General features: G+C 40.0%; 1 protein-coding gene across 4 annotated transcripts in view; it reads right to left on the bottom strand.

The window, feature by feature from the left end:
* TRAF7 (TNF receptor associated factor 7) overlaps positions 1-14811 on the bottom strand; it is a 64774-nt gene that overhangs the window by 49343 nt on the left and 620 nt on the right. Inside the window, exons 2-4 of one of the 4 annotated variants that reach the window (XM_034420589.3) lie at positions 6288-6408; positions 6102-6159; positions 3113-3201 (exon numbers count right to left, since the gene is read on the bottom strand). In XM_034420589.3, coding sequence (XP_034276480.1) covers positions 3113-3201; positions 6102-6159; positions 6288-6371 — 231 coding nt within the window. In that variant the 5' untranslated portion in view covers positions 6372-6408. Of the gene's footprint in view, positions 1-3112; positions 3205-6101; positions 6160-6287; positions 6409-14811 lie in introns of all 4 variants that reach the window. The other 3 variants (XM_034420586.3, XM_034420587.3, XM_087878553.1) reach the window with 3 other exon arrangements.

Raw genomic sequence — 14811 nt, 5'->3', positions numbered from 1 at the left:
TCATGGGACCCCGGGATACTGCGACTGTCATAAATATGAGCCAGTTGCGGAGCTTCCAAATTTGGATCACATGATCATGGAGATGCTGCAATGGCCGTAAGCGTGAAAAGTGGTCGTTTTTTCCAGTGCCGTTGTAACTTCAAACAACGCTTGTAAGTTTGAGGACTACCTGTACTGAGGCTGCTGGAACCCCTTTGGGATCTTCAAAGCAGGGAGAGGCTCTCAAACCACGGTTCTGCGATGCTTCCGGCCTTTTCTATTTGCCTGTGTCCAGGAGGCGGTGCTGGGAGACCGTAACTGGCTGTGATTTAGCGCAAGGGGCGGGGATCCCCAGATTCCTGTGCTGAAGTTCTGCAGGGGTTACTTTTGAAATGGATCAAGCCCGTCACAGCCATCTTCCATTTCCCAAGTTGCCACACAATCCCCGGGGACAGGGGAAATGAATGGACTATACAAAACAACCTACTATCTCGTGGGAACCAAGGTCATCCCAACAGGTGGGTGGCCAGAGGAGATGCCAGAGCACCTAACTGGACAAGGTGACTTGGGACACTGGAGGGAGGAGGATATCTAACATTAAACTGTACTGAAAACGTGGGAAATAGTTAGAGCTGGGTTTAAATTCATTCATGCCAAAATGATGTACTCAATAAAGCAGTTCTTTGAAGAAACTGAAAGTCTTGGAGTGCTGAATTGGTTGGATTTATTAGTCCAGGGGTCTCCAAACTTGGCAACGTTAAGACTTGTGGACTTCAACTCCCAGATTTCACAGAATTCTGGGAGTTGAGGTCCACAAGTCTTAAAGTTGCCAAGGCTGGAGACCCCTGCATTAGTTGGAACCTTGACACAGGGGTTCCCAGTGGCTCAAATGTCATGACTGAAGGTGCTAATATTGGCCTTCAAAGCCCTCGGTCGTTTAATTACTCCAGGAATCTACAAATCTCCAGGCAGGCTCTCCCAGAGTTTGATAGCTCAGGTACCAGCTGCGAAGGTCTTTCTAGAAGGTCCCTCCTAGATACTGAGAGAAGATGCTCTCTTTGATCCCCACGCTCTCGCATTTAGAACATTTGTAAAGATGCATCTCTTTAATCCACCCTATTGTTATTATTATTATGAGCCATGTGGGTGCAATGGTTAGAATGCAGTGTTGCAGGCTGACTCTGCCAACTGCAAGCAGTTTGATTCTGAACAGTTCAAATTGACCCAGCTTTCCTTTCAAGGTGGGTAAAATGAGGACCCAGATTGTTGGGGGCAAGAGGCTGACTCTGTAAACTGCTTAGAGAGAGCTGTAAAGCACTGTGAAGTGGTATAGAAGTCTAAGGGCTACTGCTATTGCTCTCCCTTTTTCCTTTCCCCTTCCTTCCTTCCATGGTGTGCAGGGGTTAGAATGCAGTATTGCAGGCTAACTCTGCTGATTGCCAGCAGTTCGATCCTGATTGACTCAAGGTTGACTCAGTCTTCCATCCTTCCGAGGTGGATAAAATGGGGACCCAGATTGTTGGGGGCAAGAGGCTGACTCTGTAAACCACTTAGAGAGAGCTGTAAAGCACTGTGAAAGGGGTATATAAGTCTAAGTGCTACTGCTATTGTTGATCAATTTTAGCATTAACTTTGAAACACGTTAGTTTTTCAATTTTAAGAGAAATCATTAGCTTACTTGAACATCATTTGAGTAGAGAGGTGGCATATGAATTGTTTTTTAAAAAATTATTTTTACTCATTTATCAATTTTTTATAACTGCCCCATCTACCATATGATATGCACATGCACATCAAAATGAAAATAAATACATTGAAACAGTAACTTCTCTAAAATGCTAAGCCTGTACTTGGCCCTGGGGTCTCCTGGAAGGGAACTGGGCTGCAACCAAGAAGGCCCTGCCCTAGTAAGCACTCCTCTGGCTTTCCAGCCAGCTGGCAGAGAATCAAAAGCAGAAATCAAGACCCGGGATCAGCCTCATAGCCCTGGTAGCTTTGATTTCTTGCTTTCTTTCTGCTTGTCTGTCTGGTTTGGTACAAAAACCAAACAGGACGGGCACTGACTTCAACAGATAGTTAGGACAGCAGAAAAAACAATTGCAGCCAGCCAGCCTGCCTTCCATTGAGGACCTGTACAATACAGGAACCAGAAAGAGGGCTGAGAAAATATCTACAGAGCCCTCACTTCCTGGACATAAACTGTTTCAACTCCTCCCATCAAGACATCACTATAGGACATTGTATGCCAAAATAATAACACACAAAGACAATTTATTCCCCCATGACGCTACTCTGTTGAACACCTAAATACCATAGTACTGTTTTATGTCTAAGAATATTTATCCATGTAACAGGACTGTATTAGTGTTATCCTTCTCATCTTTCCTATTACCTTCTCCTATTGATATCATAATAATATCACTTTTGCATGTATACTGACAGCTTCCACACCAGAGACAAATTCCTTGTGTGTCCAATGACACTTGGCCAATAAAGAATATCCTATCCTACCCAGCCCTCCCTTTAAAGGCAAATAGCAGGACTTAATAAAAAGAGGGCAGATGAAAGGCACTGTGGAGCTTTCTTTCTTTATTCATAAATTCATTTTCATTTTAAACCATTTTTTCTTCAACAACATCTCCAAGGATAGTATAATGGAATATATTTAGGCCCCAAATTAAGATTTACGGAGTGAAGCCCTAGCAAATAAGCCATTGTTTTTTCAATTAGCTCAAGTTCAACATGTACTTTAACCCTCATTAATTCAGTGATTGCTATTATTCAGCTTCCCAAAAGCACCAACCACACAAAACATTTTATAATTTTCACCAATATTATATTGTGCTTCTGAATGTGAAATTTCTGAAAACGACTAGTTGAACTGGTGAAAAAGCTCAAAATACGACAGTAGATGTAGTCCCCAATTTACAACAATTCATTTAGCAGCGTTAATAATTGGGAGAATTAAGAACCTTTAACAGAATGTTCACATAGATTTATTCCTATATTAAACTGCACATTCTATGATGTGGGGGGGGAGCAGACTGGAATTTGTGACCTGCAACTGAGTCAGAGAAAGTGCCGAGGGCTCCATTCCCAACCTTGCCATCTCTTTTCTCCTCAAAGCACCTACCATGCTGTCATCCTCATCTCGGGAGGCAAAGGGGAGTGTACTTGAGGAGGAGGGTGTCGGGCGATGTTGTTTGTATGAACTACTTCCATCTGCTAAAAGGAGAATCAGAAGAGAGAGGTGAGACATTCTGCAACATAACAAGATTGCATAAAGATGGAAAATGTTTACAAGAGGAGTAGATTGCGAAGATGGCAGAACTCATAGAAATGGCAAAACTAATTTGTTCAATGAGGAATAAAAGAATAAGTACTTTTATAAAAGACTGGAAAACTCTTATGGACTCTTTGCTTAACTTGGAAAAAATACGAATTGGTGATTTCTCAATTTGCTGATTTAAAAACGTTGAATATGGGGAAAAAGGAACCACATAATGTCACCTGAAAGAGGGAGGCCGGATAATAAATTCATTTGTAACTACTGTAAAGAAGATTGGAGGTCACTTCTTTGTATAGCTTTCTTTTTTAATTTTACTGTTACTACTATTTATACCATAAATCTGCTAAGGGCTAAAGATACAAATCATGCAGATGATATTTATTTATTTATTTATTTTAAAAAAATAATCTTTATTTACATTTTCCATTAAAAACAAACAAAAAATAACAACACACCATATAAATAACATACAACACAAAAAACATCACAAATAACAAACAAGTAATAGGTGCAACTAACTATTCAATACAGTATTACAATCTAGGGGAGATAGAACAACTTATATCTCTTTATATATCAATTAGGTCTAACCGACCTCACTTTCCTTGTATAATATAGTTTTCTCCAAAACAACCTTTCCTCTTTTGGTTTGGGTTATGATTTTCTCTTCTCTAGCCAAGTATATAATTTTTCCCAGGATAAACATGTTTGTGTTTGGTCTCTATCTTTTAATTTCTTGGTCAATTTATCTGCTTCCACACAGATGATGCAGATGATATTTAAAATGAACAAGAGACACAATTAGGTATAGAAAATTATCAACCCACTGTGACAACTCCACAAACACTGGACAATGCAAATAACTGTAACTATGGAATATAAATCTGACACCAGCTTTTATTATGATGATTTGAATATAACACTCCCAGTCTGTGGTGGGTTGCCTCCAGTTTGGACCAGTTCACAAGAACCGGTAGTAAAACCAGTGGGAGGCTCCACCCACTGCCCCGGATGTCATCATCAACGATCTGTGCGATCCCGTTATGAACCAGTAGTAAAGGTAAGTAGAACGCACCCCTGCTCCCAGTGTAATTGAAACAAGAGTGCCAAGCAAATTCAGAATTTTTAAGAGGTCAAGTTTGGGATTTTTTCTTCATGGATACTAACAAGGTTGAGAATTTTTGGAGAAAAAAAAGATATGATAGACATCTCAGAGAAGAAGACTTCTATGAGGAAATGTTCCAAGTTAATCTACAACTTTTAACCGAACAACTTTGGGACTCTTTTTTCATAGATATTAATAAGGCTGAGAAGTTCTTGAAGAAAACAGATTTGCTAGACACTCCTTAGGAGAAAAAAAAAGACTTTATTTTATGAAGATAAGCTGGAGGGAATGACTTAAATTTAATGACTTAATTAGTTAGGATGGATTTTTATAGGTTTGATATATGTATTGAAAAAAAGCTCTAAAGTAGTTTTGTATTTATAAAATGAGTTTGTAAATGCATGTTTTCTGTCCTTCTATGTAATGTTGAATAATTTCCAAATTTTGTAAAATATTATTGATCAAATTTGAAAATAAGAGAAGAAAAAGAGTTTACTCCATGAGGTTAAACTTGAGGGAGATTTAAATCTAATGAGCTAATTGGAATTAATTGGTGTGATATAGATAGATAAATAGATAGATAGATAGATAGATAGATAGATAGATAGATAGATAGATAGATAGATAGATAGATAGATAATTGAATAAAAGCTTTAATGTAATTTTGGGTTTAAAATGAAGGCTTTTTCCCCCCTTTACATATAATATTTGAGTAATTTTAAAGTTTAAAATATTAAAATTAGAAAAAGTGTTTTCTCCCTTTAGGGTTAAAAAAAATTAATATAAATTATAACAGTTTGTAAAGATTAATGAGGAAACAGAAGCATATACTATTTCCCACAGCAAAGAGAAGCAGAGAGGGTCAAACTGACTCTTTTATCCAAAGAAGAGGATATATTTAATTTTGTTTCTATTTGGAAATTGCTTCTGGATTTTGTGCTTGCAATAAAAAAAAATGAAACTTTGATTTTGTTTTTGCTGATTAGAAAGTCTTATGGCTATAGGAATGGCTAGCATATTCTGTTATGTAAAAGTAAAAAGTTGAGGTTATAATGTTATTATTTTCTACTGTGCTAAAGAAAGTTGGAAGTTGGTGCTTTTTTCTTTCCTTTCTCTCTTTACACCATATTTTCTCTTTTTTTCTATTACTTTTAAAAAATTCTTTGTATTTTATATTTTGATAAACTAATAGAAATGTATTACATGAAAAAAGAAGTTTCTTCTGATGTTTAACCCAAATTTGTCTCTCATAGAATTCCACCTATTGTTTCCAGTTCTGTCACAAACAAACTGGCAACATCTTTCGACAGCCATGCTTTTAGGTACGGTACTTGTCAATCACAATCCTGTTTTCCCCTAATCCTATTACCAGAAATCAACTTCAGTTTTCAACTGGTCTATCATGTTCATTATTGAGATCTAAAGTAATTATTGATGTCCTTAAATATGATCCCAACAACTATTCAGTACTCTACATGTAGGCTGATTAGAGGGGAACTCTTACTTGCTATAGTAATGTGCAATCTATTTTTGGTTCCTACGTATGTTGGGCGATCACGAAGCTTTTATGAAATTCAACTCTGAATTTTATGAAACTCGGACTGGAGCTTTCACCTGACAAACAAGTTACTGGATTTTCAGAGGAGGCCAAGCCAAGATTTATTTATTCTGTAAACTACTTTATAATTTTACACAGATTAGACAGAGCAAGAATTATTCAGTCCCAACCTTTGGTGATGGTAGTCACAGCAGAATACGTAGGTCCAAAAGTAGTTTCCATTCTTGTCTGCAACAGACAAAGAGAGAACATGTTACTTTCCATCTTACATGGGTTGAAAACAAGAATGGCAAGGATGAGAGTTGAGGAAACTCCAGGATGCCAGGTGAGATGGCCATCACACTGCACTGTCTTACCCCGTTTGTGTTTTCTGGGAGTGTTACTGTTGGAGTGTTACTGCTGGAGAAACGATTGTAGCGGGTATTCTTGTTGGCACTCATAATCTAGTCCCACAATGGAACATCATAAAAGCTGCTTCTGGTAACAAACAAAAAAGAAGTTTCATTCATAAACACCCAAAACAACATCTGCAAATCCCCCCCGCTCCCCCCCACCAGTCCAACACCATTTTTATAATATCCCAAAGAGATGAAAGCAGTTTTTGAAGGAAAGAAGAGACGTTCCTCAATTCCTAAAATGTATCTACAGCTTAGAACCAAATGAAGGAAAACTGCAATGGTAAAAAAAAAAAATCCAGTAAGTCTGAAATTATGGCTTGTTTCAAGAAAACATGATATTAAAAATTCACTGGATCTCGTCGTGTTGTGTTCAGGGTGTCATGAGAATAATGCTTTATAAAACATTTTTTGCAGTGGCCAGAAATCATGTCATAGAAAGAAATAATTATATGCATTCGTTTAAGAAACAAGAACAAGGAGTAACATTTTAGATGTCTGCATTCTTTTGAGATACAGGTAGTTCTCGAATTACAATCGTTCGTTTAGTGACCGTTTGAAGTTACAATGGCACTGGAAAAAGTGACTTACATTTTTCACGTTGCACCATCCCCAGGATCACATAATCAAAATTCAGACCCTTGGCAACTGACTCAAATTTACGACGGTTGCAGTATCCTGGGGTCATATGATCCCTTTTTGCAACCTTCTGACAAGCAAAGTCCATGTGGAACTTAACTGCGATGATTCACTTAACGACTGTGGAAAGACAGGTCGTAAAAAATGAGATCAAACTCACTTAACAAATGTCTCACTTAACAACTAAAATTTTGGGCTCAACTATGGTCGTAATTCAAGGACTTCCTGTATATCCTTATAACATGGAAACGGATGGCTGTGTTAACAGAAATAGATTTTCTACATCCTTCAACAATGGAAGTATAAATTTATGGCTCTTGTTCTTCACTGAAGACCTGATGTTAATTGCTTACAGGCACGCATCGTACATAGATTATAATGAAAATGGTCATATTTTACTGATAGTCTTATATGTTATATACAAAGAGTCCTTATAATATTTTTCTTATTCCTTCCCCCCCCCCCTTTGTTGAGGGCTAAAACCAAAACCAACAATGAAACAGAGGAAAGAGGGAAAGAATCAGCTTTTCAAGTGAACTAGAACAGGGGTCTCCAACCTTGGCAACTTTAAGCCTGGCGGACTTCAACTCCCAGAATTCCCCAACCAGCTGGCTGGGGAATTCTGGGAGTTGATGTCCGCCAGGCTTAAAGTTGCCAAGGTTGGAGACCCCTGAATTAGAACAGGGCTACACTTCCTGGCATATATTTTAACAGCATGTTAAATACAGAATGTTATCAATATGTGATACCACAACTATATTAGTTTAATACTGCCCTTCCAGTGACAAATCCCACATCAGGGGCACCACAATTGAGAAAGCCTCAGTCGTGAAGACCAAATTGGTCTTTTATTTTATTTTTTATTTTTCACCACTTGTTTAATCCTTGACATGCTTTCTTCTCAATGCTTAGAAAGCCTTCCTCTCCAACTCAAGCTTTCTGGAGTTATCAAAGCCAAGATAGGGGAGAGTGAAAACATTTTGAAGAAAGGAAAAGCGTGACAAGATAAGGTAATGCTGAGACTTTCATTCCTTGGGAAAAATCAAGACGATTTCCATCTATTGTCTGGATAAAGTAAAACGGAAGGCAGAAACCTGGCTGTCTTGCACACAGGTGGATACACAACCTGATGACAAAACCATGCTCTCCATGCACTCTTTTTAGTCTGTAGAAGACACTATGTTATCAGCCCTGCCTGGGAGCTATAAAGGAGGACAGCCATTCCCTGGAAGAGGTGGGGCAATTTTTAAATATATTTTAGTGGGTTTAAAGGAGTTACCGTATTTTTTGGAGTATAAGATGCACCTTGGTTTTTGGGGAGGAAAATAAGAAAAAAGCTGTTTGGCAGGTGGATCCGCCTCCCGGAATACCCCCAATCAGCTGTTCCCAGAGGGGAATTTTAGCAACAGGTTCCTTGGTTGTGAGCTCTGTGCCTTGCTTTTTTTTTCCCCGCCTCTGAAACGTCTGAAACTCTGTTTTAGAAAAAAGTTTTTTTCCTGCCTTTGAAAGCCTCCAAAAGAGAGCTTCAGAAAAAAAGCCTCTGAAGCTGTTTGGAGGCTTTTTGTTTCTGATGCTTTTTTCAGCCTCTGAAACCTCCATTTGAGAAGCTGGGCAGGGCTACATTCGGAGTATAAGAGGCACCCAGATTTTCACCCTTTTTTTGGGAGGGGGAAGGTACATCTTATACTCCAAAAAATACGGTATTTTAAGCAACTACTAAAACTCCCATTAAATCGCAACATGCTTCATGGCATTAGAGGCTATAAACCCCCTTGTTTGAGAAGGCATTCAGGACACACAATCAGACAGCAAGAAAGAGAGAGGCTGATGTGAGCAGAATGCCAAGCAAAGCTAGCCCTTCAAATATTTCCCGCTTGCAGAGGTGATCAGAATGCATGCCTGAGCACTTTTCAACATCAAAAACTATAGCTAAACTTCATGCAATAGAAAAGAGCATTCCTTCCAATCTTCCCCAATTTTCTACTTTACTAGGGCATGCATGGGATTTGGTTGGGGTGGTAGCCTGCATCTCGAAGGATCCCTCTGTTTAAGTACTGAAGTTTGCAGATAATACAAGGGTCATTGGTCTCAATCAAGATGGTGATGCAGGTGGGAAATTGAACAACTGGTCCTATGGTGGAGCAGGAACAATCTGGAGCTGAACACACTTAAAACTGTAGAGATGGTAGTAGATTTTAGGAGGAGCCCTCCTATTTTGTCACCTCTTACAATATTAGACAACACAAGGATCAACAGCAGAGACCTTCAGGTTTCTATGACCTCCCAGGACTTGAAATGGACACCTAACATTAGAACTGTCATTAAAAAGGCACAACAAAGAATGTTCTTCCTACTTCAACTCAGAAAGTTCAGACTGCCCCAGGAGCTGTTGATAACAGTTCTACAGAGGAATGATTAAGTCTGTTATTTGTTTTTCTATAACTCTCTGATTTGGTACAGCAACTAAACAGGACAGGCACAGACTTCAACGGATAGTTAGCTCTGCAGAAAAAACCATCACAACCAGCCTGCCTTCCATTGAGGACCTGTATATTGCATGAGCCAGAAAGAGGGCTGAGAAAATATCTACAGATCCCTCATCATCCTGGACATAAACTGTTTCAACTCCTACCCTTGGAACGCCACTATTGGGCATTGCATGTCAAAACAACTAGACACAAAGATAATTTCCCCCCCACACCAGTCTTATGCCATGGGATGTCAAACTATGTAGTAGTTACTATTATCCTTCTCACCTTTCCTATTACCTGCTCCCATTGGTATCTTAGGATCTTAGTATCTTGTTGGTTATATCTTATGCTTTAGGATTTATCACTTTGTTGTTTGTATGTACACTGCGAGTTTATGCACTGGAGTCCAATTACCGTATTTTTCGGAGTATAAGACGCACTGGAGTATAAGACACACCTTAGTTTTTGGGGAGGAAAAAAAGAAAAAAGCTGATTGGCGGGTGGATCGGCCTCCTGGAATACCCCCAATCAGCTGTTCCCAGAAGTGAATTTTAGCAACAGGGTTGCTAAAGGTTGTGAGTTCTGTGCCTTGCTTTTTTTTCTGCCTCTGAAAACCTCCAAAACAGGTTCAGGAAAAAAGCCTCTGAAGCTCTGTTTGGGGGCATCTTTTCTGAAGCTTCATTTCTGATGCTTTTTTCAGCCTCTGAAACCTCCGTTTGAGAAGTGAGCGAGGCTACATTCGGAGTATTTCACCCTCTTTTTTGGGGGGAAAAGGTGCATCTTATACTCCAAAAAATACAGTACCTTGTGTGTCCAATCACACTCGGCCAATAAATAATAACAAGACCTGAGCCTGGGCCAAACCAGCTGAGAAGTCGCTTCTGTTCTATCACAGTAATACAGGAAGAAGCTGCGCAAGGAAGTAACTCCACTATGTTTGGGGACAGCATCTGCCTACAGGAAGAAGTGAAACCATCTCTGTGGGAGGCGTTTATATAGAAGAAGGAGGAAGTCACTCTGCTGACAAGAATGATGGGGACATGCAGGAACAGGATAGATGAAAGAAGGAAGTAAGTAAGGGAGGGGTGGGAAAGTGGAAGGATAATGGCAGGGGAAGGACTTTTGTGCTCAGCTGCCAGGAAGAGGATTGAGGAAAACCACAAGATCCACTCCCTTCAGAATTCAAGCAGCACTCTGGAGGCGTAGTTAGGCAGGGAAATCCTACTGTAATCTGAAATTATGGCCTGCACAGAGATTACTCATGTGATTTCACCAAGATCACAAAGAACAGTAAATTAGTTTTTACCAAATCTGAGCGTGTAACCCTTTTATGCGTCCCCTATGCCTTATCTAGGACCTCAGGGGACAAGGAATAATAAAAGTGGACTGAAAATGTTCAATTTTGCTTTTTTTGCATGTTTCAGCGGCAAAAGTAAAATGAGTGTCTTAATCCTTGCACTAATTTTGCATGAGAAAAAATGAGCCCACTTGAGGCCCTCGGGAGTAAATAGTCTTTATGACACATGATGCTAAAAACATCAACTTTTCACCTTCACGTCCATAACACACATACACACACACTCTCTCAAATAAAAGATTTTAACTGCTGAGAGGACCTTGGAATTTCCTGGGTTAAAAGAAATTGCATGGAAATTTAGATCCCTAAATACAAGCTTGTTTATTTTACAAAAAATATTTGTTCCCAGGACCAGAGAATTTAAATACCAGCAATAAAGATAAGACGCCCAAATCCTTAAAAATATTTCATTATGTTAAAAACCCAGGCTGAAAGGGCAACAGCACATAAATTATTCGCCAAAGCCCTCTTTCAGAATATTTTCTGCTCCACATCCAAGCCTTAAGAAACTTTTGAATTCCCCAGTGAGCTTTCTTCAAAGCCCAGGCCTCAAACTGCATAGCTTCTAAGGCCAAGTTACTTACACATTCCTTGAGTAGCACCCAAATGCTTGTCTCCCTGAATCGTTTGGCTGAAACCCTCCCCACACAATGATTAATGGTGCAGGAACCTGGTTATCCTGTTGCAGTTTATTCCAAATGTATAACTTGTCAATGGCACAACCAATATCTTTGAAATTGGTGTATACGTCTCATTGATGTAAAAGTTTAGCTCAGATGTCCATTTCTGTCTTAGGGACATGCCTGTACTGCCTAGATTTATATGTGCATACACCCAAACCACAGATCATGGAAAGCTTAATGTGTCTTAAATTGGCACCTGAAAGCTAGGAGCAGCCCGCATTCAGATAACATACACTTGGCACTTAAAAAAGACTTTAACATTATATGCTATCAAGTCATTTTCAACTTTTAATGACTACATAGATGAGCAGCATGGTGGCCTAGAGGTGAAGATACTCACCTCCTGCTCAGAAGGTTGAGAGTTCGATCCTATGTAGAAGATAAAATATCTGCTGTGAACTCCACATAGGCGTCAGGAAGGGCATCTGGACGGTAAATGCTCAGCCCCACTCAGTTGCCCCGACTCCACCCCAAAACAAAGGGATTAAAGGGTCAGAATAACAGAGTTGGAAGGGACCTTGGAGGTCTTTTAGTTCAACCCCCTGCTCAGGCAGGAAGTTCTATACCATTGCAGACAAATGGTCGTTCAATCTCATCTTAAAAACTTCCAGTGTTGGAGCACCCACAACTTCTGAAGGCAAATCGTTCCACTGATTAATTGTTCTGTCAGGAAATTTCTCCTTAGTTCTAGGTTGCTTCTCTCCCTGATCAGTTTCCATCCACTGCTTCTTTGTCATGCCTTCACATGCATGACTTCCTCTTCTTTGTGGCAACCCCTGAGATATTGGAACACTGTTATCATGTCATCCCTAGTCCTTCTTTTCATTAAAAGAAAAAAAAATGACTACATGGATGGATTTTCTCTAAGACAATCCATCATCCGTTCTTTCATATCTCCCAATGGTGGATTCATCACCTCTGTAACTGAGTCCATCCACCTTGCTGCTGGTCATCCTCTTTTTCCTTCTACCTTTCCCAACATTACAGCCTTTTCCAAAGAGCTGGGTCTTCACTTAATGTGTCTGAAGTAGGATAATTGACACCTGGTCATTGGTGCCCTGGGGAGAACTCTGGGTTGACCTGTTCAATGATCCATTTCTTTCAGGATACACTAAGCGGAAGAGAGCTATTCTGCTTACAACTCACAGGAGCACAGGACCAAGAAAACCTCTTGAACTTTGTACCTAAACTTACCTGGCGCACTTATGTGAAATCTTTGCTTCACCTTTGAGAAGGAAAGAACTTTGCTTAAGTTACTTCAACTGACCTTTAGAGTCATTCTAGCCTTTATTTATTCTGGAGGGAGTGGACCTTGTACAAAGACCTAAGGAATGAAAGGTAATGCTGTCCAATCTGGTACAGACCAGACTGCAATCTGAGAGCTTTCAGAGAAGCCTTATTGATGACCCTGCTTGTGTAAAAGGTTGGCCTTCTTCGGGATACATTCCAAATGGATCTGAGGCAGATCATTTTAGAGATTCAGAAAACTGCCGAAGTTCAGTCTCGAATGAAGGCAAATATACGTGTCCCAGGTCAAAGTTCAATCTGTTTACCTTGGCCTGACATTTCCCTGAACTTGAAGGGGTAAGAATGGCATTCCTGAGTGGCCCTTTATTGCTAACATACTTGGTTAAATAGAGAGGGGGATGAATGGGCTGCTTTCTAAAAGCTTCTAAGACAGGGGTGTCAAACTCAATTTCATTGACAGCCACATCAGAGTTGTGTTTGACGTTGGGGTCTGGGTATGTCGTGTTGGGGGGCATCTGTGGGGGCCCAAGCACTCTGCCAGTGAGTTCCTGAGCTCTGTTTTCAGCCACAACGGCCTCCTGCAACCGTCTGCCAGTGAAAATGGAGCTTGAGAATGCTGCCCGTCGCCCTACCGAGCTCCGTTTTCATTGTTTCCAGGGAAGCCCCACTGGCCAGATCTAATGCCTTGCGGGCTGGATCCGGCCCCCGGGCCTTGAGTATGACACCCCTGTTCTAAGCAATACTTTTTCAGTTACAGGTAGTCCTTGAATTACAACCGTTCATTTAGTGACTGTTTGGAGTTACAACAGCACTGAAAAAATGTGACTTATGACCGTTTTTCATAGTTACGACCTTTGCAATATCCCCATGGTCATGTGATCCAAATTAAGATGCCCGGCAACTGGTTCATATTTATGACCGTTGCTGTGTGCCAAGGCCACATGATCCCCTTTTCCGACCTTCTGACAAGCCAAGTCAACAGGGAAAGCCAAATTCACTTAACAACCAGGCTATACTAGCCTATCCACTGCAGTGATTCAGTTAACAACTGCGGCGAGAAAAGGTTGTAAAATGGGGCAAAACACCCTTAGCAAATGCCTGTTAACAAGATAAATGTTGGGCTCCATTGTGGTCGTAAGCTAAGGACTAGCTGCATTTATTTTTTAACATTTATATAACTGCCCATGTTCTAGCCAACTGATCATTGTGGATTTGATTTAAATCAAGTTGATTTAAATCACAATTTAAATCACTAGGAAAAAGGGTTGATTGAAATCAACTCGATTTAAATCATAATTTTTAATGAGCAACCGTCATCTCAGTCCCGCAGCGGCTCCTCCTCTGACCCACTGTTGACTCACCAACCATCCCATTCACTTTAATGGGATGGCTGGTGATGCGGCAGTGACACAACAAGGTGAGGGATGTGACAGGCAGCAGGTGAGTGGATGCCCGCTAACAGGCGCTGCCATGATGGATCTGAAATGACAATTGCTCTTTAAATGTAAGGACTCATTCTTGCTGGTGGTTAGACTCTTTAATATTATTATTTGCCAACAAAATGAAGGTTTCCTATTTAGCTTGCAGAGCTTGGGATTCATTGAATGGGTTTATCAAAAAATGTAAATATTGCAGAATATACAGCCTCCTCCCATTTCATGCGGAATAAACTACAGTATAAATAAACTATTTTTTTCTACTTAAATAGAAAACTTATCTTTGGATAGATTTTTTTTACTCCAAAAGCTTTTTATTAAAATGAATTTGATAAAAATTTTAAAAAATAATCCGATTTTAATTTTTGTAAAAAAATCCGATTTATTTATTTTTTTAAAAAAATAATCATCGATTTTTATCCACCCTGCAACTGATTACAGAGGACCAAGAAAGCGCATCAGATCCTCCTCCATCCTTTCCAAGCCGGTCCTTGGCAGGCAGGCAGGCAAAGCAGCCCAAAGGTAGAACGGAGATCTTTTATTTATTTATTTATTTATTGGGGGGGGGGAAACACCCAAAGAATTTCCGACCTTTCTCCTTCCAGAGGTCCTGTGGGACTACAGAGGCCAGAAGCCACGGCCAAGCGATAC

This window comes from Pantherophis guttatus, chromosome 14 (genome assembly GCF_059756535.1).
Source record: "Pantherophis guttatus breed Tessera chromosome 14, ASM5975653v1, whole genome shotgun sequence".
NCBI lineage: Eukaryota > Metazoa > Chordata > Lepidosauria > Squamata > Colubridae > Pantherophis > Pantherophis guttatus.
This window is presented reverse-complemented; position numbering and strand designations above follow the sequence as displayed.